General features: G+C 34.7%; 1 protein-coding gene across 1 annotated transcript in view; it reads left to right on the top strand.

Moving 5' to 3' along the window:
• Positions 1-24064, top strand: part of Emcn (endomucin) — a 105888-nt gene that overhangs the window by 53521 nt on the left and 28303 nt on the right. Inside the window, exon 5 of the mRNA XM_026398132.2 lies at positions 13280-13318. Within this exon, the coding sequence (XP_026253917.2) occupies positions 13280-13318 (39 nt within the window). The remainder of the gene's footprint in view (positions 1-13279; positions 13319-24064) is intronic.

Genomic DNA, 24064 nt, shown 5'->3' with positions numbered 1-24064 from the left:
TGTGGCAAAGGAAAGCTGCTTCACTCAAGGCAGCCAGGAAAAGGGGTGGGGGGACAGTGAGCCAGAGAGCCAGATGCAAAATGTAAACCCCACAGGGATTCCTACAGTGACCTACTTCCTCTAGTCAAACCCCACTGGCTTGTAGTTACCAACCAGTACAGTAGTCTTCTTAAATTATTAATCCACTGATTAGTTTACAGCTCTCAAAATCGAATCGTTTCACCTCTGAATATTTCTGCATTGTCTTATACATGAGCTTTTTGGAGATGCCTCATCTCCAAACCATAACAAAAGGCACATACCAAAGCCCACAGCAAACACGATCCCAGAGTAAAAGACTTAATGTTTTCTCCTTAAGATCTGGTACAGAGCACAGATGATTGTTTTTATCATGTCTATTCAACATTGTAACCAGAGGTTCTAGATATTACATACATAGATGGGTAAAGGGTGACTAAATAGAGTCGATAGCTCCATCCGGTGAAATAAGAAATAAGACAATTTTGTTCACAGACTGTAAAATTATCTATCTCAAACATTCAAAGAATTCTCATTAAAAAACTATTAGAAGGATAAAGACTGTATCACAGGATTCAAAATATTTTACAATTATATTCTTGTATGTTAGCAATGGCACTCCAAATAAAATTAAGGAAGTAATTCCATGTACAATAACATCAAAAATTACAAAATATTCAGAAATAAATTTAATAAACAAATCTTGCATTGCTATTGTTAAAGTACACAGCATTTTGGTGAGCAATCAAATACCTAAATAAATTATATATATAATTTTTTTCCATTTGCTGGATCATATGATAATTCTAGTTTTAATTTTTTGAAGAATCTTTATATGATTTTCCACAATGAATATGTTAATTATTTGCCTTTTCTTAATGATTAGTGAGACGAAACATTCTTTTCCTGTATGTTTGGTCCATTTGTATGTCTTTTTTGGTGAAAAATGTCTGATTATGTCTGTTGCTATTTTAAACCAAATTATTGGTGAAAGGACATTTTTATAAGAACAAAAATTAGTGATTTAGTGATTGTCTGCAGCTGAGGGTGGTATGTAATATAGAAAAGCAAAAAGCAAAAAGTTTCAAGGGAGTTTTTCATTCTGATGGAAATATTCAGAAACTGGAGTATGGTGATGTTACACAACTCTATAAATTCGCTAAAAATTATCAGTTGTATACTTACAATGAGTTAATTTAGATATTATTTAGTATTTAAATAGTACCTTGATAAAGATTTGTTTCAAAACAAAAAGAAAAAGTATTGAGCATTACCAATCAGATTTTCTTTCTGAATAATCTGAACTAGAAACCTCAAACAAAACAAGTTAGCCATCCCAGCGGCTCAGGAGGCTGAGGCAGGGATCACGAGTTCAAAGCTAGCCTTGGCAGCTGTGAGGTGCTAAGCAGCTCAGTGAGACCCTGCCTCTAAATAAAATACAAAATAGGGCTGGGGATGTGGCTCAGTGGTCAAGTACCCTGAGTTCAATCCCTGGTACCAAAATAAATAAATAAATAAATAAATAAATAAATAAAAATAAAAGAAAGAAAGAAAAACAAGTTAGCCATAGGAAGTAAAGCTCTGAAATTTTAGTATAGAGAATCTGACAGAATCACAATAAATCAAATGCATGTTTATAGTACAAGTAATAAGATATTATGAGTAACTGGAATTGGATGAGAAAGATGGAGAGTTTATGGGCAAATGGAGAGACCCTCATGAGAAAAATTAGTTCTCATGAGGGACAAGGAGAGTAGCAGAACCTTGACTTCCCATAATTTCTGGTACTCAACTGCAGTCCACACACATCCTCCCATCACATACTTCCCACATTATCACATCCATGATATAGCAGTCTACATATCAGTCTAAATATCCTGGTTGGAGAAGCTAGAAATCAGGCATGATAGCCTTACCAGATACCATTCATCATAACTAATAGATATATGTTGGATTCATACAAATCCTTCATAAGAGGCAATGGCAGATGACTCAGTCTCTAAGTATCTTCCTAGGAGATCTTTAAGGTTAAAAAAAAAAAAAACTAGTGGGAACTATGGAAGTCCAATATCTAAAAGTTTGTCTAGAGGGAGTCTAATTTCAGACCATAATTATAAACTACCAATTCTTTTAAACAATACAGTCACCCCATAGAAAATTTGAAGAGTAGGATCTTCTCATCTAAAGAACATTTCCTTTGTAATCATGTTTTGGCTTCTGAGAAACAGAACCTATTTTTTAGACAATATATGTCTGAGAGGAACCTTTAGAGAATCATAACTCAAGTAACTCATAACAAGACTGCTCCTAAAATAAGCAAAAGTAAAATTAGAGATGTATCTACAAAGTGTGGAGCAGCTTCTGAGAGACTGAACTCGAGTAGTTTGTACTTTGTACTAAATATTTACCTATTCTTTCTGTGACTAATGACGAGGAAGATGTCTGGAGGATTGTGGTTTATTAAATCAGTACTTATACAGAAGTATGTGGTTACACCCATGAGTCACTACAGACTCTTTCATTTGACTTTGATTCATGAAGTAAAATGTCCTCCTCTACATCCCAGCTCAGGGGATTGTTGTATTTACTCAGCTTCCAAATGTAGTTTGAAATGACTTCTTCTACATGGTTAAAAATCCACAAAGGCATTCTTTCTTAAAAAATAAAATACACTGGAAAACAAGATAATGAAATAAGGGTATGTATTATTTGTCTTTTGAATTTGTCATTTGATTAACCAGTTCTATACTAAGTCCTTTAGATATTTGTTTTAGATAACTAACAAATCACTTACACCCTTGGAGAGACATTCCTAAGTCTCTTGTTCTTCAAGGTGCTTTCTGCCCAGCTTGGGGCACTACATGATATTATGAGTTTGTCCACATATTCACGTACCAAATGATGAAAAGAGGGCCCCTCCCACATGGCTGGTGAGCAGATCCTGACTCTGTTTCCACCATTCATATATATATACATCCAAAATTAGTGGAGTCAGGACAAAGATGGATGGAGAACAAAACAATGTAGTAAGGTCAAACAGCTGAAGATTTCTCTCTCTTAAACCTTTGGGAAGTGGTTCCTTGGGTAGTGAATGTCAAAGGAAGGCATTATGGGTATGTCATCTCCACACTGGAACAGATGCAGGTTTGATTTAGAGACGAGAATGACTGGTGTTTGCTGCTTCACTCCCTACAAAGGTGGAGTGCAGAGCAAAAAGAATTTTGTTCTCAAAACTCTTCTCCAATCTTTTCCCATTCTTTCAGAGTCATGTATATTTCCCCTGTTAAATTCTTTTGTTCTGTTATAGAATATAAATTCTCAAAGTCACAGAATTATGATACAAATCCTCATTAATTCATACCTCTGATGTTATAGTTACAGAAATATGGACATGTTGAATTAATTTATTCACTTAAAATCTCTGGAAGGTCACCTGTGTACCTGGCATTGTTCTAGTTTGTGAGAAATAGTTATATGTTATACAGAGAGATATTCATGACATTCGATTTGGTAATAATTTCTTAGATAAAATATCAAAACACAGGCAACAAAGCAAAACTAGACAAATGGGAGTATGACCATTTAAAACCTTCTGTGCAGCAAAGGAAATGATTAATAGACTGAAAAAGTAACCTGTAGAATTGAAGGAAATACTTACAAGCAATATATGTGATAAGGAGTTAATATCTAGACCATATAAAGAGCAAGTACAACTCAACAACAACAAAGAACAACCCATTAGACTCACCACTATCAAAAGTAAATAAAATTATAACAAGTGTTGACCAGGATATGGAGAAATTGAAACCCCGAGCACGACTGATAGCAAAAATGTAAAGTGATGGAGCCCCGAAGAAAAACAGTATGAAAGTTCCTCAAAAGATTAAAAACACAATTATCGTATGATCCTGTAATCCCACTTCTAGATGTATATAAAAAATAGAAAACAGGGTCTTGAAGAGATATTTGCAAACTCACATTCACTGCAGTATTATTTACAATAGCCAACAGGAGAAAACAAATTGAAAGTCCAGACCAGATTAACAGATAAAGAAAATGTGGTATACATACAATGAAAATTTTTATGCAGCCTTAAGACAGAAGGAAATCTTGCCACATGCATGGGTAAATCTTGAAGATATTAAGTAAAATAAAAACATAGTTACAAAAAATACAAATATTGCATGATATAGTTATATGTGGCATCTAAAATAGTTAGATTTTAAGTTGAATTCTTAGAAATAGAAAGTAGAATGGCAGATGCCAGGGGCTGGGTAAATGGAGCAAAGGAGAATTGTTCAATGGATATAAACAATGAAAGGTTCCAGAGATGTTTTTTGTATAGCAATGTGTGTGTGTGTGTGTGTGTGTGTGTGTGTATATATATATATATATATATTGCTGTATGTATATATATATTTTTTTAAAAATCATGTTATGTGCATATATAAATATATAAATATACCACAGGGAATTTCATCTTTATGCATAAGTAAAAAGAACAAATCAAATATAAATAAATAAACATAAAAGAAAGCCTAGTAGAATAGAGGAAAGAGAACAGAGAGGAAAAGGAGGAAGGAGGGAAAAGGAGAAATCATGAAGTTGAATTCCATGCATGTATGAGTTTGTTGGGATAAGCCCAACTGCTATATATAATTATAAAGCTATTATAAAAATAAAAAAATTACCAGTGGTCTGAATGCTTCAAATTAAAAAAGAAAAAGATTGGCAGAAACACATACATACATGACCCTATAATATGCTGCTTTCAAGATACACAATAGTTAACTTTACAGGGATAAGAAATATATATATTTCAAAAATGTATCCCCCCAAAAAACATACTCCAAAACACTAATTAAATAAAAAGGCAAAGATATTAATATCACTACTTGATTTTACAGAGATAAAAGAAAATATACTCCAAAAACTATATTCCAAAAACCCTAATTAAATAAAAATGGCAAAGATATATTAATTTCACTGCTTGGGAGGCTGAGGCAAGAGGATCACAAGTTCAAAGCCAGTCTCAGTGAATTACCGAGGCCCTAAGGAACTTATCGAGACTCTGTCTCAAAAAAAAAAAAAAAAAAAAGGTGGGGGCAGAAGATGTGGCTCAGTGGTTATGCGTCCCTGGGTTACATCCCCAGTATGCTCAGTATGGGGGGATAAGGGCTTGGAAGGAGATACATTAGTATCAAAAAAAAAAAAAAAAGTAGAAGTTAAGGCAAAAAACTAAATGAAAATAAATAGAAAACTTTCATAGTACCAAAATACTAAATTTTCCAGGAAAGCAAATTAGTATTTATGTATATGATAACATAGCTTGAAAATATATTTAAAAAATTTAATCAAAAAGACAAACTCACAATTCTAATGAATATTTAGCTGTCTCAGTAATTGGCAAAACAAGCAAATGAGTAATAAAATACAGAATCCACCTAAATAACCAACCTATCTAATGGTCCAATGGGAAACAGTGCATTCCAAATACAGAAAGCAAATTGTTTTCAAATATCTAAGGATTCTTAATTATGATCATTCTATCCTGTATCATAAACAAATAAATACATTTTAATTAACTTTTTAAAAATTATGTAATATCGTTTAAGCTTGTCCTATAGTGAAATAATTAACTGTAAAATTTACATATTAGGGAGGAAAAATAAGAGTTCAAACTTAATTAGCTCAACAACCATCTAAAGCAGTTAGGAGAAATGAATAATAAAGAGAACAGAAGGAAGGGAGGAAGTAATAAATATACTACTAAGGCTAATGAACACCATACAGTAGGCCAACAGATGAATTAGAAGGAAAAAAGTCAGAGAGAGGAAAGACAGACTGGGGAAAAAACTAAAACATCTGCAAGCGGAGCATCCTAGGTGCCCAACATTCATGCAATTGAAGTTCTAGAGAAGTGAGAAAGGAAGACAGAGAAATGTTGCAGAAGTTTTTCCTAAAACGTGAGAAAAACTATAAAACCAAGATTCAGAGAATGCCCTGGGCCCTAAACTGAAGAAACAGGAAGGAAACCACACCAAAGCACATGGTAATCAAATCATGGAAAACTAGAGATAAAAGAGAAAAATCTTGAAAGATGTTGGAAAAAATGACACTCAAAGTGAAGGAACAATAATAAAAATGACAGCAGAGTCTCATCAGGAACAATGTATTCCAGAAACAAAGAAGCAACATCTTTAGAAGTGGATAGGAAAAAAGCTGTCACCCTAGAATTCTATGTTTCTCAGACATACTAAAGTTGAGAAAATTCATTATCAGAAAAGACATTTAGGAAGAGAAAAATATCAACAGATGAAAATCTGGTTCTAAATAAACAGATGAAGAGCATTGGGAATCGTAAATATAGGAATGAAGAGAAAAGACTTTTATCTGATTTTTAGTCTTTTCAAAAGATAATGGATTATTTAATGAAAAAGTAACAAAAGTGTATTGAAGGTTTAAAATAAATGTAGAGGTAAAATGTAAACAAAATAGCATACATGCTAACATGGGAGGAAGGAAAATATACTTTTGTAAGATGAATAATATAAATAAAATGCAATCTTTAAAATTACCCAAAAAGATCAGTAGAGAAAAGGAGGTAAGGAAGGGAGGGAGGGGATACTGCCCAAATTATATTGTTATCGTGTGTGCATGTATGAATATGTAACAACAGATCCCATCAATATGTACAACTAAAATGCACCAATAAAAAATATGAAAAAGAAAAAAATTAACTGAAAAAAGACAATAAGAGAGGGAAAAGAAAATGGAGAATAGATTGTAAGTTAAAAAATAATAATAATCAGGATCACGTGTTTGAAACCAACTATAATGTTAATCACATAAAATGAAAAGGCTTAAACATTCTATTATACAATTTTGATTGTGAAATAAGATCAAAAGTTGGTTCAACTATATGCAGTATTCCAAAAAACCCACTTTAAATATAAATGAGTAGACAATAAAGGATGAGGAAAAGTATACTTTGCTTTATAAAAATAATTAAAAGAAAGCTAAAGTGGCTATGGTAATATCAGAAAAGGGGAGATTTCAGAGTAAGGAGTGTTACTAGGATAAACAAGATCAACCTTGACTCTCTAAATCAGTGTAAAACACTGAGTGAAGGAACAATAATAAAAATGAGAACATTATTTTATGGAAAAACCTAAACTTTGATATCTTTGATGATAATTATCTGGTATTCTCACACTAAGCAGAAAAAGAAAAATATATGCTAATTAAAAGAGAAAAGTGACTCTTACATTTATATTATTTAGAGTAGAAATCTCACAGACCCTCAGGGAAATATATTGGTCTTGTGTTCTTGCTAATCCAATGGAAATGTGCCACTCATTTAAGAAGCCAAGATTACCTGTTCTATATCACAGGCCCCTAAATTATTTTCTATTTATGATTGTCCAAATTTTAGATGACTATCACATAAACAAAGAGTTTGGGCTGTAAAATAAAATCTAAAATTTGTGAATTTTTAAACATTGTATTTAAATATCTAACGTATGTACTGGGAATAAAAAAGAGTATAACAGAATACCCAAATTTAGGATGCATAATTACTGTCCAAAAGGAACTTACAAACATGTTGAGAATGCCAAACATTTATAAAGCCATATTAACAATTGTAAAATTATCCACAAAAGGTGCCTGAGTGTAGAAATCAGAAAATGTGAGTAGGTATGCTATCCTGAAATATTGCTATAAATGAATTTTAGTGAATTTTGCCTAGGCTGAGGGAAAAATGTGGAATAAGATTATAGATAAACTGTAAATTGAGATGGGAAGAATTCCAATATAGAGCACTACTAAGACAAATACTTGGATATGAGATATTCCAGGGGTTTACTGTGCCAGAGCTTCTGCTAGCACAGCATATACAATATTACAGACTTGAAACTTGGAGATCTAGCTTTTGTTAAGTAAAAATGAGTAATATTTGTAAATATTTAAGCAGGAGTTACCAGCATTTATACATAATTAATATTGTTAAATTTCAGTTCTGCATAAATTGATCCTAGTTTAACATTGAGTTTATTTCTATACAAAAACAGGCAATTTTGCAATAACTGAGGCCACCTTTTAGATATGCTACAGGCTAAACCTGAGAATGACTTACATACAAGTTTTTGCTCTTCAAGTTACCACACCCTTAAAAATAAAAATTGGTCTCCACAATCACACTAAGAAAAAGTTGGCTTATTGGTTATGAATTATGATTCTGAAAACAGATTTCTTTCTTTCAAAAAGTATAAGTGATTATACTCATATAATGTATAAATGATTATACATTTGTGCTGTAGCCTTTGGTCAGCTACTTAACTTTTCAGTCTCAATTTACTCAGCCAAATAGTTATAGTGAGATTACACCCTCATAGGATACTTATCAAAATTGAAAGAGATGCAGCATAGAACAGTGTCTGGCAAGTAAACCCTTAAACAAATTTTAGCTACTATTTTGTGAACAGTAATCCTTACAAAAGTCAGGCAGAGTTGGTATCTATGATTCTAATTGCACAAATAGGGAACAAGATTTAGAAAAAAACTGATTTGGCCAAGATTAAATTTAAAACCCTGTCTTTGTCTCTAACTCTTTACTTCATCACACTTGTTCTCATAACTATTTTATAAAAATTATCTAGATAAATTAGAAAAGAACTAGCTTTTAACTGGGGATATCATGCACCTGACAAGTAGATGTTCAATAAATAGAAACAACCATTGGAATGAGCCAGGGGATAATGGGGAAGGAAGGAGGAAGAGCTGGGGTTTGGAAAGGAACTGTGATATGTACTTACGAATATGTCAAAACGAACTCTACCATTATGCATAACTGTAACACACTAATTAAATAAATTTTAAAAAGACAATTGATTGAATGAATGCATGAATGCAAACCTGCCATTCTACCCAGGGTGGTCCTCTCTCTAATTGCCTGCTATGCCAGATTTGTTTTGTCTTTGCTTTTCTCATCCTATCACATCATTTATGCAACTCTTATTTTCCCTCTAATTGTTGATTCAAATCCTACATATCCATCAAAGGCATCTATAATATTTTACTTTAATATTTCCCATAACTTCAAAAATGTTGCCAGAGATATATACCACCTGAGTTATTATTTATTTAGCATTTTTCCTTAAATGGCACACTTTTTAATTCTAGATTTTGTTTGAAAAGGAAATTGCCTAAGTGAAAAACCAGTTTCACTTGGCATAAAAGAGCTATAACCATAAAAACCACTATAACAGAAGCAAAATAAAATTCGAGCTAGATTTTGTTACTTGCCAAAAATCTCTGAGCCTGAAACTTGCTTATTCCTACTTAAAAAATAAATCAATATAAGCACATGCTACATATGTGCATAAAATTGAAATTTTGAAATCTTCTCATTGCAATAATCCAGTAAAGTAAAAGAACTGAACAGGAAATAACTTTTTAATTCAACGTTTCAATCACATCACTATAGAGGATATCATACAATGATACTCTTCTTGACTTTGGAATCCAGACAGTATCTGACTATCCACTCGGTCTCAATATTTCTTTTGTGAACTGCATCATTTATTGATGTCACTTATTTGAGAACTTAACCATAACTATTCTTATATGCTCTTTAGTTAGTTCATATCATTCCAGGCGGGCAGATACTAGAGGGATCTTAGTGGATCTTAGCATAAGACTTGGTTACATGTTATGGTTTAACCAAATCAGAAACAATCTCATATGCAGTGTCTCAGTAAATGCCATAAAAAAACTTGAACTGGTCATAATAAATTATTTTCTGGTGAATCAATAAGGAATTACATGTAGGAATAGCTGTATATATTCTTTATCTTGCATTTGTTAATGATAATGTCATGTTCCATGTGTAACTCTCATTTATTGGCTATAAATACAGTAGCCTTTATGAGATAAGATGATTTAATTCAGTTATTTGCTATACTGCTATTAAAGCTTTGTAATTTAAAAGATGTTTGAGTAAATTCTAGCCTTGGATTAATATGATCAGCATTTAAAAGTTCTTTTGCATTTCACAAGACTTCAGTTTCCATCTTAGAAAAATCAAACAATACATTTTAAATGGTCAACCACCTGGCTAATGTTTGATCTTTAATAAACATCTAAGTTTGAGAATGGTTCACAGAAGCACACTACAGTCATTCACTCCTTGACTTCTCTCCTTTTCTCTACAGATCTAAGATTTGCCTTTTCTCAGGGCATATGTATATCATAAAAATTGTAATTAAAAACTAGAAATAATTACAAACATCTTTACTTTTAATTAATCTTCACAACTTAATCATATTTCATAGAATTCATCTCTACTAAACTTTTATAGTCACAAACTGAGTCCAAGTTTGAAAAAAGTTGTATTCATTTGAAAATACTTTATCTGCTTCAAAATATCTCCCTTCTGTAGGAAGGGAAGATAGTATATTTTCCATTCTTTATTAAATATTAGAGATTTGCAGAATTTTTTTCTCATAATAATACTTTATTGTATATAGATATACATACACATACATACACACACATGCACGTTTTAGGACGCTCAATAGAATAGTTTTGAATTTATATGGAGTTTAAGATTCAGCTGTCTTAAGACAGTTATATTACTTGTATATTTTATGTTCCTGTAAAATTATTATGCATTTTGAAGATCAAAAAATTCATGTACATAATCAGAATTTATTTTATTTTATTTTAATCTTATGCAAGCTTATAATTTTTCATTCTCAAACAGCTCTGTCAGGAAGAAAGGTTATGACCTGATATTAATAAGAACAAAGGGTTTTGATTTTCTTTATATTCTAATCCTCCAGTAGCTAATAAATATTTTAGCTGTCTTTCAAATGAAGCATTATGCCATATTCAAGATTATTTTAATTAGTTATCAAAGATGGAATTAATTATATAAGCTTTTTATTTAGAACAATTTAATAGAAGGAAACCCATCTATTTTAGTGAAAGAAGATGAATTTGGAAGTAATAGGGCTGAATTAAAACCCTGGTTCTGCCTTTGAGGAAGTAATTTCATTTCAACGAACATTTTCAGATCTTTAAAATGGGAACAATAGCTGGTTTAGTCAGCTTTTTCCATGTTGTGACTAAAAGACCCAACCAGAACAACTTTAGAGGAGAAAAAGTTTGAGGGCTCACAGTCTCAGAGGTCTTAGTCCATAGAAGGCAGGCTCCATTCCTCCAGGCTTCAGGTGCAATAGAAAATCATGGCGGAAGAGTGAGGCAGAGGGAAACACCTTACACAAAGATCAGAAAGCAGAAAGAGAGACTCCACCCTCGTATGCAAAATATATACATCGTAGCCACGCCTCCAATGAGCCTCTTCCTGCAGCTACAGCCCACCTGCCTCCAGTTACCACTCAATTAGTCCCATCAGGGATTAATACACGGATTAGGTTAAGGCTACAACCCAATCACATCTCCTCCAAACTTTCTTGCATTGTCTCCCATGTGAGCTTTGGGGGGAGACCACATCTTAATCATAACAATAGCTCTCATAAATATCAACAAATAATATATGGAAGTGATCATAAAAGTTGCTTTAAAATGTTAGCTCTCGTTACCCAACTGGAAATTCTAAATAAAGTGTCGATTTTACCTGAAAAGTTAAATTCGGGTAGGTAGAATTAGTCTTGTCCATTATTTTCTATCTCCTGGAGACCTTCTCTGCCACATCCGGGTGACAGGCACTGGAATCACTGCTTTTAGCAAGAAGAGAAATCTGTCCCCATGAAGCCACATTCCAGTAGACAATAAAACAATTTTTTTTAAATAAAATAAATGTCACTGTAGTAATGAAAGTGCTGTTGAGCAAATGAAGCAGATAGATGGACTGATATGAAAAGGATTGGACACAGTTTTGGTAAGGTGGTTGATTAGACTTCTCTGAAATTGTGAAAGGAGGAAATAGTAGGTGCAGTCTGAATAAACACCTAGGCATAGGGAAGGAACAGAGGAGAAACCTGGCGTGGGAAGAGTCCGGTGCCCTTGATCGACTACCACTAAGGCCCCAAATGGAGCAGTGTTAGACAGAGGACTGAATGGTTGAAGAATTGAGGAACTAGTAAGGGCTCCTCACATCCTGTAAAGACTCTGCCACCATAGTAAGGAGAGGGACAGGTAATCATTGAAGTAGTCAAATTGTAACTTTTAAGTATTTTTCTAGGCAGTTACTGTGGGTACTGAAGAGAAACATATGGGTAATGGATGAATGATAGTAAAGCAGGTGGTGAGACACTTCTGAATTTGGAATGTATTTTAAAGTTAGAGCTGATAGACATTTAAAAGCAAAAACATAAAAAACAAAAGGAGACTCAAGAATAACCACTAATATTTTGCCTTGTACAACTGGAAGACACTGATCCAAGAAAGTGAGGGAAGGAGAGTATTTGAGTGTATACCAGTCAAGAGTTCTAGTTGCATCATGTTGAAATTAAGGTGCTGATACAGACAGTCAAGTGATTCTACAAAAGAGGCAAGTAGATATATTCTCAAGTGTCATTATTAGGCTTCTATTTGTTTCAAAATTATTTTCTGCATTTCCATGTGGCAAATCCTGCTCATGCTCCATATACTTAAAGTTGTAGAAGGGATCTTTGACTATAGTTTTCATAAATTAAGTTCCTTCCAGAAAGTTGTCCCTGGACTATATTTACCACAAATGAATTCCCTAATTATCTATCTGAACCTTCTTTCACCTTCCCCAGGTCATGAGACACATCATGTTTTAGTAGGATTGCAACACACAGCAGCCCCATCCAAGCAGCCTTCCAAAGTGTTTGTCATTCTCTGTATTATCTCCAAGGTATCTGAAGTTGTACTAGATGCTCGAAAACAAGATTCAGTAAAGTATAGCCCATACACCAAATCTAGCCCCTGCCGTGTGTTGCTAAATAAAGTCTTATTGGAGCATAGCATAGCCATACCCATTCTTTCAGTATCATATGTGGCTGCATTCACGTTAAAAAGGCAGAGCTGAGTAGTTACCAGAGAACTTATGGTCCATGAAGCCTAAAATATTTGACACTTTAAAAAAAAAATGTTGGTTGACCCCTGCTCCAAGGCTTCCTCTAATCATGAAGCTTCATGATTTTGTGATTTAAGAAAAATGGAATACAAATGAGAAAGATCTATGTCTGTTTACCAGCTGAAATAATTGTAAAGTAGTAATGATATTGAGCATTCAATTTTTAGTGATTTTTTTTCCTTTCCTTTAAAGCTGAGAATCAGAGTTCAATCGAAACATCAGAAATGCCAGGTAAGTAAACACTCTTTTCTCTGAGTACATTGATATGCAAAATTTCCAAGAAAGGGAGAAAGTAAATTAATCAGTTTGAGGGCACAGTGAAATGGTTGAGGGAGAAAACATTACACACAACAAAAAATGTTCAGGAGAACTTGGGTTTAAAAGAACCCAACATGCAGACCAGATGAGCATACAGGACATGCCTGAGTGCTCCTTTGCTGAGATGGAGCCAGCCCCAACGAATGAACAGTCTGTGGAATTGCCCTCTGTCTGGTCTCACTGTTCTTGGTTTGTTTCTGTGGCAAGTGCTCTTTCTCCCAGAATCAGAGCATCATCTCCATACTTTTAGACAAAGTCTTGCTCTGGCATCCAAAACTGATTGGGGTAAAATTGGGAGTTCATAACCCACTTCAATCTCTTGTATGAAATATGATATGTCAAGAGCTTTGTAATGTTGTGAACAACCAATAAAAAAAAAAACTGGTTGGCGTAAACCACAGTTAGCAATCTAAAATGTTCGCGCCCCAAGAATGGCACACGTCTTACCATCTCTTAGTTTTACCCTGAATACATTTTGCCTGATTGAGTAACAGAAATTGGAAATGATCGGGCAGGTCACAATAGTAAGGTTGAGTCTTCCTGTTTTGAAATTTTAATTTTGGGGGGATTTTTCCAACACCTTACCTGGTACTTAAACCAATGATAAATCATAGGTCCTCAATCCTGGTCACCTTTGCTATATGTAAAATAAGCCTAAAGGATTATGTGATTTTTTAAAAAAATCAGGAAAAAATTATAAGCAATTCTAATACTGTTTTCACAGAAAATGTCTTAAATTAGCCTTCCTTCCACCTCCCTTTTTCAAAAAATTTAAAACAAATTATTATGATTTTAACTTTTAATTGTTATCTACTTCTAGATAATATAACTCATAAATAAATGAGTCATTTGGATTATCAGCTCTCTTTTTTCCTCTCATTGCCATGTTTTTATCTTATCCATTGTCAGGGCACTAAGGAAAACAAGGAAAGACAAAACAGAAAAGCAGAGCTTCCAGCAGAGAGGGCTGATACAATTCTGAGAACCTTTCCCACTGCTCCTGGGTTGTCTAAGGAGAGGTCAAAAGATGAAGGGGAATTGGGAGGTTGCCAGATTGTCAGTCTCTTTTAAGTAGGAACTGAAGCATCCTTCATTTTGTTTAAAAGAGTTTTATTTGACAGAATGTTAGCTCTAACTATAATTGGTTTTGAATGGAATAAAAATTTAGTTCATTTGAATTTTTTGAGCTGTGTAAACTAGTTCTTCTAAAACATAAGAGACAACCATCAATTTGAATAAGCAGATGAGAAAGAAAACAGACTGTTACAAGAAAAGTCCTGATCCTTTCTTTATGCTCAAACTTCTGATAACATGTTGTGGCTAAATTTAATCCAGATTCATTTTCCCCTAAAGGATGAATTAGTAAGTTTATTAAGAGGGAATATCCTATTCATACACTATACAAGGGTTGGAAATTCTATTCATTTTTCAGATTAAACACTTCTTTTGACTTGTGTATTTGTCATAAAACACATTAAGATGCAGAATTTGTGAAATATTCATCCAAAAATTGACAAGTAAATTATTAAAAAATAATGTGTATTTTAAGTACATTTTTTTTCACCTCTCATTTGATTTATTTATTTATTTGTTTGTTTTTGTGGTGTTGGGGATTGAACCCAGGGCTTTGTGCAAGTACTCTACCAACTGAGCTATATCCCAGCCCCTCTACTATTTTTTTTATACAGGTTTATCTTTCACATAGTATAATGTACAAATCTTATGAACTTCTGCAAATGTATACATCTGTGCAAACAATGTTGAGAACAAGCTACAGGGCATATATAATAACCCAGAGGGCCTCTTCTACCCCCTTAACTCCATTTTCTTCCCATCACCAGAGGTTACTACTATACTTGGTATTTTTATTTATTATTTTTTTGATTACTACAATTTTGATCTCTAACCAATAAAAATTATTTAACTTCCCTATGTCTTTTATTTTTAAAAGAAATTTTAGGTTCATAGCAAAATTGACATAAGGTACAGATCTCCCATATGCCTCCTGTCTCCACTTCTGCGTGGCCTTACCATTTTATCACTATCCTGAACCAGAGCGGTACAATCATTTCAGTTGAATGAATTGCACAGTATTATCACAGTATTAGTTTATATTAGGAATCCCTACTGGTGTGTATTTTATGGGTTTGGACAAATACAAAAGGACACATATCCACTGTTAGAGTATTGTACAAAATATTGTTACTGTCCTAAAAGTCCTAGGTACTCTGATCATTCATCTCTCTCCCGTGACCCCTGGAAACTACTTGTTTTCAGTGTCTCTTGTATAGCTCTTTCCAGAATATCATAAGGTTGAAATTATACGTAGACTTTTCAGATTGACTTCCTTAACTTAGTAATACACATTTACATTTCATCCATGTCTTTTAGTGACTTGATAGCTCATTTCTTTTTCATGCTCATGTAATTTGATTTTGCTGCATTCTGAAGTCTCCTAATAATTCCATATTTCTTTTATATGTGCTTTCAAGATCCTAATAAATAATCATTCTATAATAACATTGTCTTTGAAGACTAGGAATTTAAGATTACTCACTTTTAATATTTGAAGTATGCATTGTTCTTATCCCAATTTACCATAAAAGTATTAAGTACAATTTGATAAAAATTATTTTAACTAGAAGTCAATATAGAATTATAGACCAAAGAATTCCTAGTACTGATTCCCTTCTATAAATATGAGCTAATAGGTAGCTAATAGTTCTCAGATTTGATATTTTCTTTCATTTTAGCATCTAGCTTTAATTTTCTTAAAAATTACCTTTTAATCATTTACCTCACAGGTTACTATTAAGATTATAAATATTGATGATTATTATATGTAAAGTCTTTTTTGAGGGATTAGGAGTAAATAAAATGTAATTATAAGCAACTACACATAGATATGATGTTTTAACATTATATAAATACAAACAAAAAATATTGTAGTTATATGGAAATGATCGATCAAGGTCTGCAGACATGTTCTTTTGTTCCATTCAATAGAATAAAGGTGCTCAAGAGGCTGAGGCAGGAGGAGCATGAGTTCAAAGCCAGCCTCAGCAAAAGTGAGGCACTAAGCAACTCAGTGAGACCCTGTCTCTAAATTAAAAAAAAAAAATAGGGCTGCAGATGTGGCTCAGTGGTCGAGTGCTGCTGAGTTCAATCTCCTGTACACCCCCACTGCTGACAAAAAGTATAAAGGTTGTATGCAGTCGTAGCTATGCTTAATGATGCTTAACCTGAGAAATTTAGCTCATTCTCTAAAGTATATGGGAAAGTCAAACTTCAGCTTCCCAGTGTAACCGATCTGCTTAGTGCCTACAATTTAGTATGATCCTCTGATAATTACACATAATGATATTTTCAATCAACCATTGTTAACCATGGCATTCAATAAATATTCATTCTGTTCCTATTACATGTAATTCTGAGAATTATTTTTAAAAAACACATGAAGCTTGTCATTACTACATTATTCAGGGAGACTAAGTAATATTATAGATGACTATAATAACTCTAGTAGTCATGTAGCTGTAAAGTAATGTGTCCTAAGCAAGCTGCAGATTACTTTCTATGAGGTCAGAGGAGAGATTTTTTATTTTCCTTTTGCTTATTTTATAGTGTCCTTTGAATGAGGAAAAGCACTTTAAGAAAGACACAGAAAGGATTCATTAAAAAAATGACTTTTGGTGCCATATTATTCTACCTACTCTAAGTTCAGAGCTAATGAAGAGATAGAAAGACCCACTAAAAAGCAATGTAGGGTTACTTATTGCCTAGAGATGGACAGACATTATATCCTCATTTACAATGTTAAGCAATGCTGGGATTCACTTTCTGTTAACCTTATTGTTTTCCCATAGACAAGCAAAGCTGACAACTTGTCCTTGAGGCTTAGTTTTAAAGTACACACCTATAATCCCAGCTACTGGAGAAGCTGAAGCAGGAGAACTGTATGTTCAAGGCCTGTCTGGCAACTTAGCAAGACCTTGTCTCAAAACGAAAATAAAAGAAACAGGGCTGGGGATGTAGCTGAGTAGAAGAGCAATTGCCTAGCATGTGCAAGTCCCTAGGTTTGATCCCCAATATTACAATAAAAAATTTTAAAATGTAAATAATAATAAATAACTGGTCCTTGAAAATGGGCATTTTAATTAATGAGACCTCAACCCTACACAAAAATGCATCAGTATATCTCAGTGTACTGGGAAAAGAATAAAGCATGGGCCCTTTCGTTTTTGGAGAATACAAGTATATTAATTACTTAATGTTCTCCAGATAAATGGACCCAATCAGATGTGTGTGTATAAAAGGCAATTTATTATAAACAATGGCCTCACACAATTTCAGAAGCTGAGAAATCCCAATTATCTGCTATCAACAAACAGGAGTCCCAGGCAAGCCGCTGGTATACCCTCAGCCAAAATCCAAAGGTCTGAGAACCAGGTGTGCTGATGGTATAGTTTCAGTTCTAAAGTTGGTAGGCTCAAGAAACACAGGAGAGCTGAGCGTTTCAGTACAAGTCCTAAGGCAGGGGAAGATGGACATCCCCATCCAAGGCAGTCAGGCCAGAGGAGTCCCTTCTTGTTCTATTCAGGACTTCAGCTGGTTGGGCAAGACAAGATGCCACAGTCTGGCTGGGCAAAATAACCGGGAGGTGACAAGCAACTTGAAGGTTGAAGCGGGAACTGCTTTATTGTGGGGAACTCAAGGTAGCGGGCACTCAAGGTAGCAGGAGCCGCTTTATTGTGGAGCAGCAGAGGTATATATACCTAACTGATTACACACACCTTGACTCAATTAGCATCATCCAGATACAGCAATCAGCCAATAAGGAATCTCTACCATCTTACTGGCTCGGTGGCGTTGCCTCACAAACCACTCCTCCTGGCAAACTGCCAGGCGCCATCTTGACTTGATTTGGATCCCCATCAAGAAGGTCCACCACCTTAGGGAGAACAATCTGCTTTCCTCAGTCTCTAAATTCAAAGTTTAACCTCAGCCAAAAACACCTCACAGACACATCAACATAAGGCCTGGTCCAGTACTGGACACCCTGTGGCCCAGTCAAGTGGACCCACAAAAGTAACCACCATAGCATCCCCTAGTGACCAGTACACCTTGTGAAAGATCTTATTATAACTATCTTCTACATTTTCCTTAGTTGTGTTGCAGAACCTCAACTGCATTTTGGTCATTTGGTTTTGTAGAAAAGCAAAAGCAAGAACTGACATGACAAATTCCATCAAACCTGAGCACCAGCCCTTAGAAAGGAGGACATTGCGTCTTATCTGAGGATCTTCATTGTGCTCCGTGCTTTATTTCTGTCTCTAGGAGGTCACACAAAGTGAAGCATGAATCATTATGCAGGGCTTGCCTATCTGAGCTTTCTAACTTTGAATGACAAAATCTTGACATTGTTGTTTAGGTAGGACTCACTGAAGCTAGAAATGTATCTATAGAAAAGTAATATGTAGAGGTTTTTTTTAACTTAGGATTTTATAACGCCAAAAAAAATTGAGAATGATAGAATTCACTTATGGAACAAATGACATATCAAGGTTTAAGTGGTGGGGTTTGGCATAAATTTCCACTCAAGAAATTGTATAGATCCTGGGTCTGGCTAATTGGTTTCTTGTCTAGTCCAGAAATCTGGTGAGTCTCTAAGAAGCACTCTGCACTATTCTTATACCACGGTAACCTACACTGAAAGGTCATAAAAACACTTTAGGAACCAAAATATTTTGATAATTTTGCCCAGAGGTGTATTCCTCCAACAAACTCCACAGTGTGCTTTGTTCAATGCATAAGGAATGATTCTCCCTGTCTCCTTGTATCTGTCTGCAAAGTTTGGTTTGAACTGTTGAGGGAAAGAGGTATTCTTATGTCTTGGTGTGAAGAATACATTCTTCATTGGGGCCTACATTGAAAATAGGTTATATTTCATGAAATATGATTATTTTGCATGATTAATAACTATTCAAATTGAAAAAGAAAGACACACCCTCTTTCCTCTTTCATGAAAGAAAAAGAGACAAGACCTTGTAACTTGTTTTCACTGAAGTACAGGAGCTTAGGTAACATTGGCTTGTAGTTGACAGCACAGACTCTAGAGCCTCTGTTAGAATCCTGGCTCTGCTACATACTTGCTGTGTGACTTTTGACAAATTACTTACTCTTTCTGGGCTTCAGTTTCCACTTTGTAAAATGCAAATAATAAGTAATAATTGGATTAATATTTGTCAAACAATTAAAGTAAGATCTGCTATAGTGTCTGTAAGGGTTTGAAAATAAAATCATTTTTTAATATTTTCATGTTCATATTTATGTTGATGAGGAGAGTAAGAACATTCTAAAACTTTCAGATTATAAGTATAAATTTCATTGATCTCGTGAATAATTATGCCATAAACAATAAAATGAACTAACTTAAAATCTGTTATCCCTCTGAGTCACAGTATCTCCCATCTTTAAAACACAAGATTTAAAAGGTTTGCTTAAGAATACAATAAATTAGAACATATGCAAGTAATTAGCAAAACGGCTCATTCATTATACATTATATATAATTTTCTGGGAATTAATAAGTATTCAAATTGGAAAAGAAAGACACATCCTCTATCCTCAACATAGATTTCCAGCTTCCTAAATCCTAAATCTAAAGTAAATAAATCTCCATTCACAGTGATTACCGGGTTAATGGGTGTTATTTCCTCAGGTTGGACCCACTTATGGCCCAAAGCAAAGTGAAGGAAATTGAGATAAGACTTTTTGTTGTTGTTGTTGTTGTTGTTTTTTTACATTGCCATAGAGTGTAACTAATTCACAAAGATAAAATCTAATGAGAGTAAGAATTAATTTTCACTTATTGAAGGCAGAAAAATTCCTGTTTGGTAATTTGCCTGTTAAGTGGATAAGAAGTACCAATTATGGGTGAATATACATATTAGCTATGACAAAATAAGGAACCCTGACAAGAATCTAAACCTTAAAGTTAGAAGAGAATTCAGGGGTCATGTCGGCACATTCTCCTCCCCAAACAGAATTCCACCAACTGTACTCCTAGCATTAATTGCCTGTACCACTTGTGTTCCGGTTACTTTTATAACATATCATTTATTTCCCCCATGATAATGAAAGCCCAGAGTAGACACCAGGAACTGTATGAATCCTGGGGATTAATCCTTAGAAGGGGCCTACTTACATCTTTCATTTGTATTTGTTCTGATTTCTTATTTCTATTTTATTCCTCAAGGGCATATATCATTGTTTCAGCTTCCTAAATCCTTTTTGTTAAGAGGGGTTTAAATGTGAGGTTTGATAAACAATAACAGAATCCTGTTTTGATCTTCGGCTTACTTTATGCTTGATCTTTATCCCTGTTTCACATTGATCAATTTGGGGGTGTGAGTCTCACCACTCCTACAGAAATGCAAGCTTCGTACATGAAATAGCTGCCTCTTGTACTCTACTGTATTTCCTTCAATAGCTAGCTAGTGTTGGGCGCAAAGTGGGTCTCTATTTTGTGTGTGTTAATTTTGAGTGAATATAAAATTAATAAAATAATAATTTTAAATATGCAATAGGGTTAATATTAAGATGGAAAAGTTCATGCATTCATTTCATCTCTAGCCACCTCTGCTGTCAAAAACTTTTGTTTATCCATTCGGCGAACTCCAACAGACCCAACTTCTGGACATAGCTCTAGCATTTGGGAAACATCAGTGAGCAAAATAAAGATCCTTGACCTGGAGGATCTTATGTTCTAGTAAGGAAGACAAACTACAATCAATAAAAATGATGGCTAAATTATACAGTTGGCTTACAGGTGGCAAGTACTCTAAGAAAAAGAAACTACAAATGTGAAAACAGGGTGGGAGGGGGGCAACCTAGGTGTAGAGAAGCTGGGGTCAGTTTGCAGGACTTAAAAAGTGGTCAATGCAGAACACCTTGTAAGGGTTTGAGTAAACATGAGAAGGAAGTGAGTCACCCAACATGCAGAAGAAGAGCCTCCAGGCTGAGTTGGAACCAGAGGAGGCCTGGCATGATAAGGGACAGCACCCAGTAAGTGGGCAGAGTCAAGGCAAAGGGTCATCAGGCAGATTTCTGCACAAATGCAAGGACTTCAGGCTTTTCTGTGAGTGGAATGGGGAATGACTGGGGATTTGGAGCAAAGGGGTTACATGATCTTACTCCTGTTTGTAAGTAACTGTGAGCACTGAAGTGAGTCTTCCAGCTGAAGCGAGAGATAATGGTAGCATAGATGGGTGATTTCAGGGTAGGTGGCCTGAAATCTCCAAATTCTAATTATATTTTGGGGATGGGAGCAATGGATATTCCTGGGGGTTGCATGTGAGAGAGGCTAGAAAGAGGTGAGTCTAAATAGGTCTTTGGCCTGAGCAGTAAGAAGCTATTGGTAGACCCCAGTAGAATGGGAAAGCTGTTGGTGAAGAAGGTCAAGTGCAGGCACTGCTTTTAAAATGTCTATTATTAGTTAAGGATTTCTCTGGATTTATAAGCCTGGAGATAGGAAAGAGATCTGGGTAGGAAGTATCAACTGGTTGTTCATTGGCATTGGTGTTGTACTTATCCCTTGGAATTGAATGAAATCAATTCAATTGAATGAGTGGAATTATAGATAAGGACAAGAACTAAGACCTGGGGGCATTTCAAGATTATAATTTAGAGAGAAGAGGAGGAAGCAATCAAGAAGACCAAGAAGAGTCAGCCATAGAAAGAAGGGGGATTTGCTCTCAGAAACCAGGCAAAGAACATGTTTTAAAGAGGAAGGCATGGCTTATTGTGTCAAATGCTGATTTTTTTTTTTTTATGTGTGTGTGGTGCTGGGGATTGAACCTAGGGTCTTGTGCATGCAAGACAAGTACTTTACCAACTGAGTTATATCCCCAGCCCCTGAAAAGTTCTTTTTTAAAAAATGGGATATGAATCCATCAAGTTGCTATTACTGACCAGTTCCAATTATTTATAACTAATGTAAAACAATAATTGCTCAATCCAATGGAGTTGAGTCCCTTGAGCACCCACACACAAAATGCCTATACACCCAAAAGAAGTATGGGCAACATGAGAGAAATAAAAATAAAACACAGAGATTTATTTTCTTTCTTGTGTTAGAATATTTTATTCTCTCCTGCCTTACACCATTATTTCCCAGTGATGTCTGCATATCTCATATGCCTTCCTCTAATTTTCAAGTGCTAATTATCTTGATTGAGTTACTTAGCCAGGCTTGCATGTTATGGGGGTTTATTTGTTAATGTTGTGTTAACATGAAATCATTCTAGGAATTGCAATTGTGTTTTCTTTTTGTTGCTATTGTTACCAGGGATGGAGCCCAGGAGTACCTAACCACTGAACCACATACCCAGCCCCCTTTTCTATTTTTAAGTTTTGAGACAGGGTCTTGCTAAGTTGCTTAGGGCCTCATTAAGTTGATGAGACTGGCTTTCAACTTGTCATCCTCCTATCTCAGCCTCCTGAGCCACTGGGATTACAGGCCTGCATCACCTCCCCCAGCAACAATTATATTTTGTAAAATCTCTTGTGCATGTACTGGGCATATGCTGATGAAACAATTAAGATCAATGCTGTGCCAGAAAACCCCACCAGACGACTACTATAGAGTTTTTCTTAGAGGGAATCCCACTAACCTTATAGTGCAGTCCCAGCAACAAATCCAATGGTGAGACTTCAGCCCAGGTTGAAGGAAAACACGAAATGGAGGCTATGCTTAAAAATCAGCCATGAAGGTTTGGGGGCATTGAAGTGGGCAAGGGGGAAGACTGCACACATTTTAATTGATACTGTGCAAGTGGCCAATGATTTTACCAAAGATTTGGAAGGAATGAGCTCTGTGTGCTTCTTCATATCCCAGAGAGGTAATGAGCAGTCAGGAGATCCAGGTGTTAGCTATGACTTGATCATTGTTGCTGCAAGATCTTGTCAAAGTGTTTTAAACATCTCCAAGCCTCAGTTTCATCATATGCAAAATAAAAAGCTTAGACAAGTCAGGGTTGGCAAATGTGTGTCCAGATGCTGCTACTCAACTCCTGGTGAGGGCAGCCTCTGCAATGTCATATTGTTCTCAAGTATGGTTTCACAGTATTTGTGCACACAGCTTTCCACACAGTCCCTGCCAATACATTAAGGTTGGCACTCAAAATGAACATTCTGTGCCATTCTGTGTCCAAAATCACATGCCTCAAGCGACAGTGTACCATGACTCTTAGAATGATTCTTTGGCTTGATAAGATACTCAGATCAAAATGGTGTTCGCTAATAAATCAACTTCTAGCATCTAGAACAGGATCTAGCACATAGAAGTTTCTCAACCAATGTTAATAAAATAAATAATAACTAAACTTGAGAGCTTGCTTAAGCATTTTGCATATATTACCTTTTTATTTTTATAATTTTTTTAAGGCATGTTCCTCTTTGTCTTCATTTTATTGATGAGAAAAAAAACCTGTAGATGTTATTAAATATATATATTTGTACACATACATTTATGTATATACATATGTACATGTGCATTTATGTGTGTATATATATATAATGTACACATACATTTATGTATATACATGTGTACATGTGCAGCTACACATGTAAGTTTAAATGTATGTATCTGAATAAGTG

Source organism: Urocitellus parryii, chromosome 10 (genome assembly GCF_045843805.1).
Source record: "Urocitellus parryii isolate mUroPar1 chromosome 10, mUroPar1.hap1, whole genome shotgun sequence".
Lineage (NCBI taxonomy): Eukaryota > Metazoa > Chordata > Mammalia > Rodentia > Sciuridae > Urocitellus > Urocitellus parryii.
This window is presented reverse-complemented; position numbering and strand designations above follow the sequence as displayed.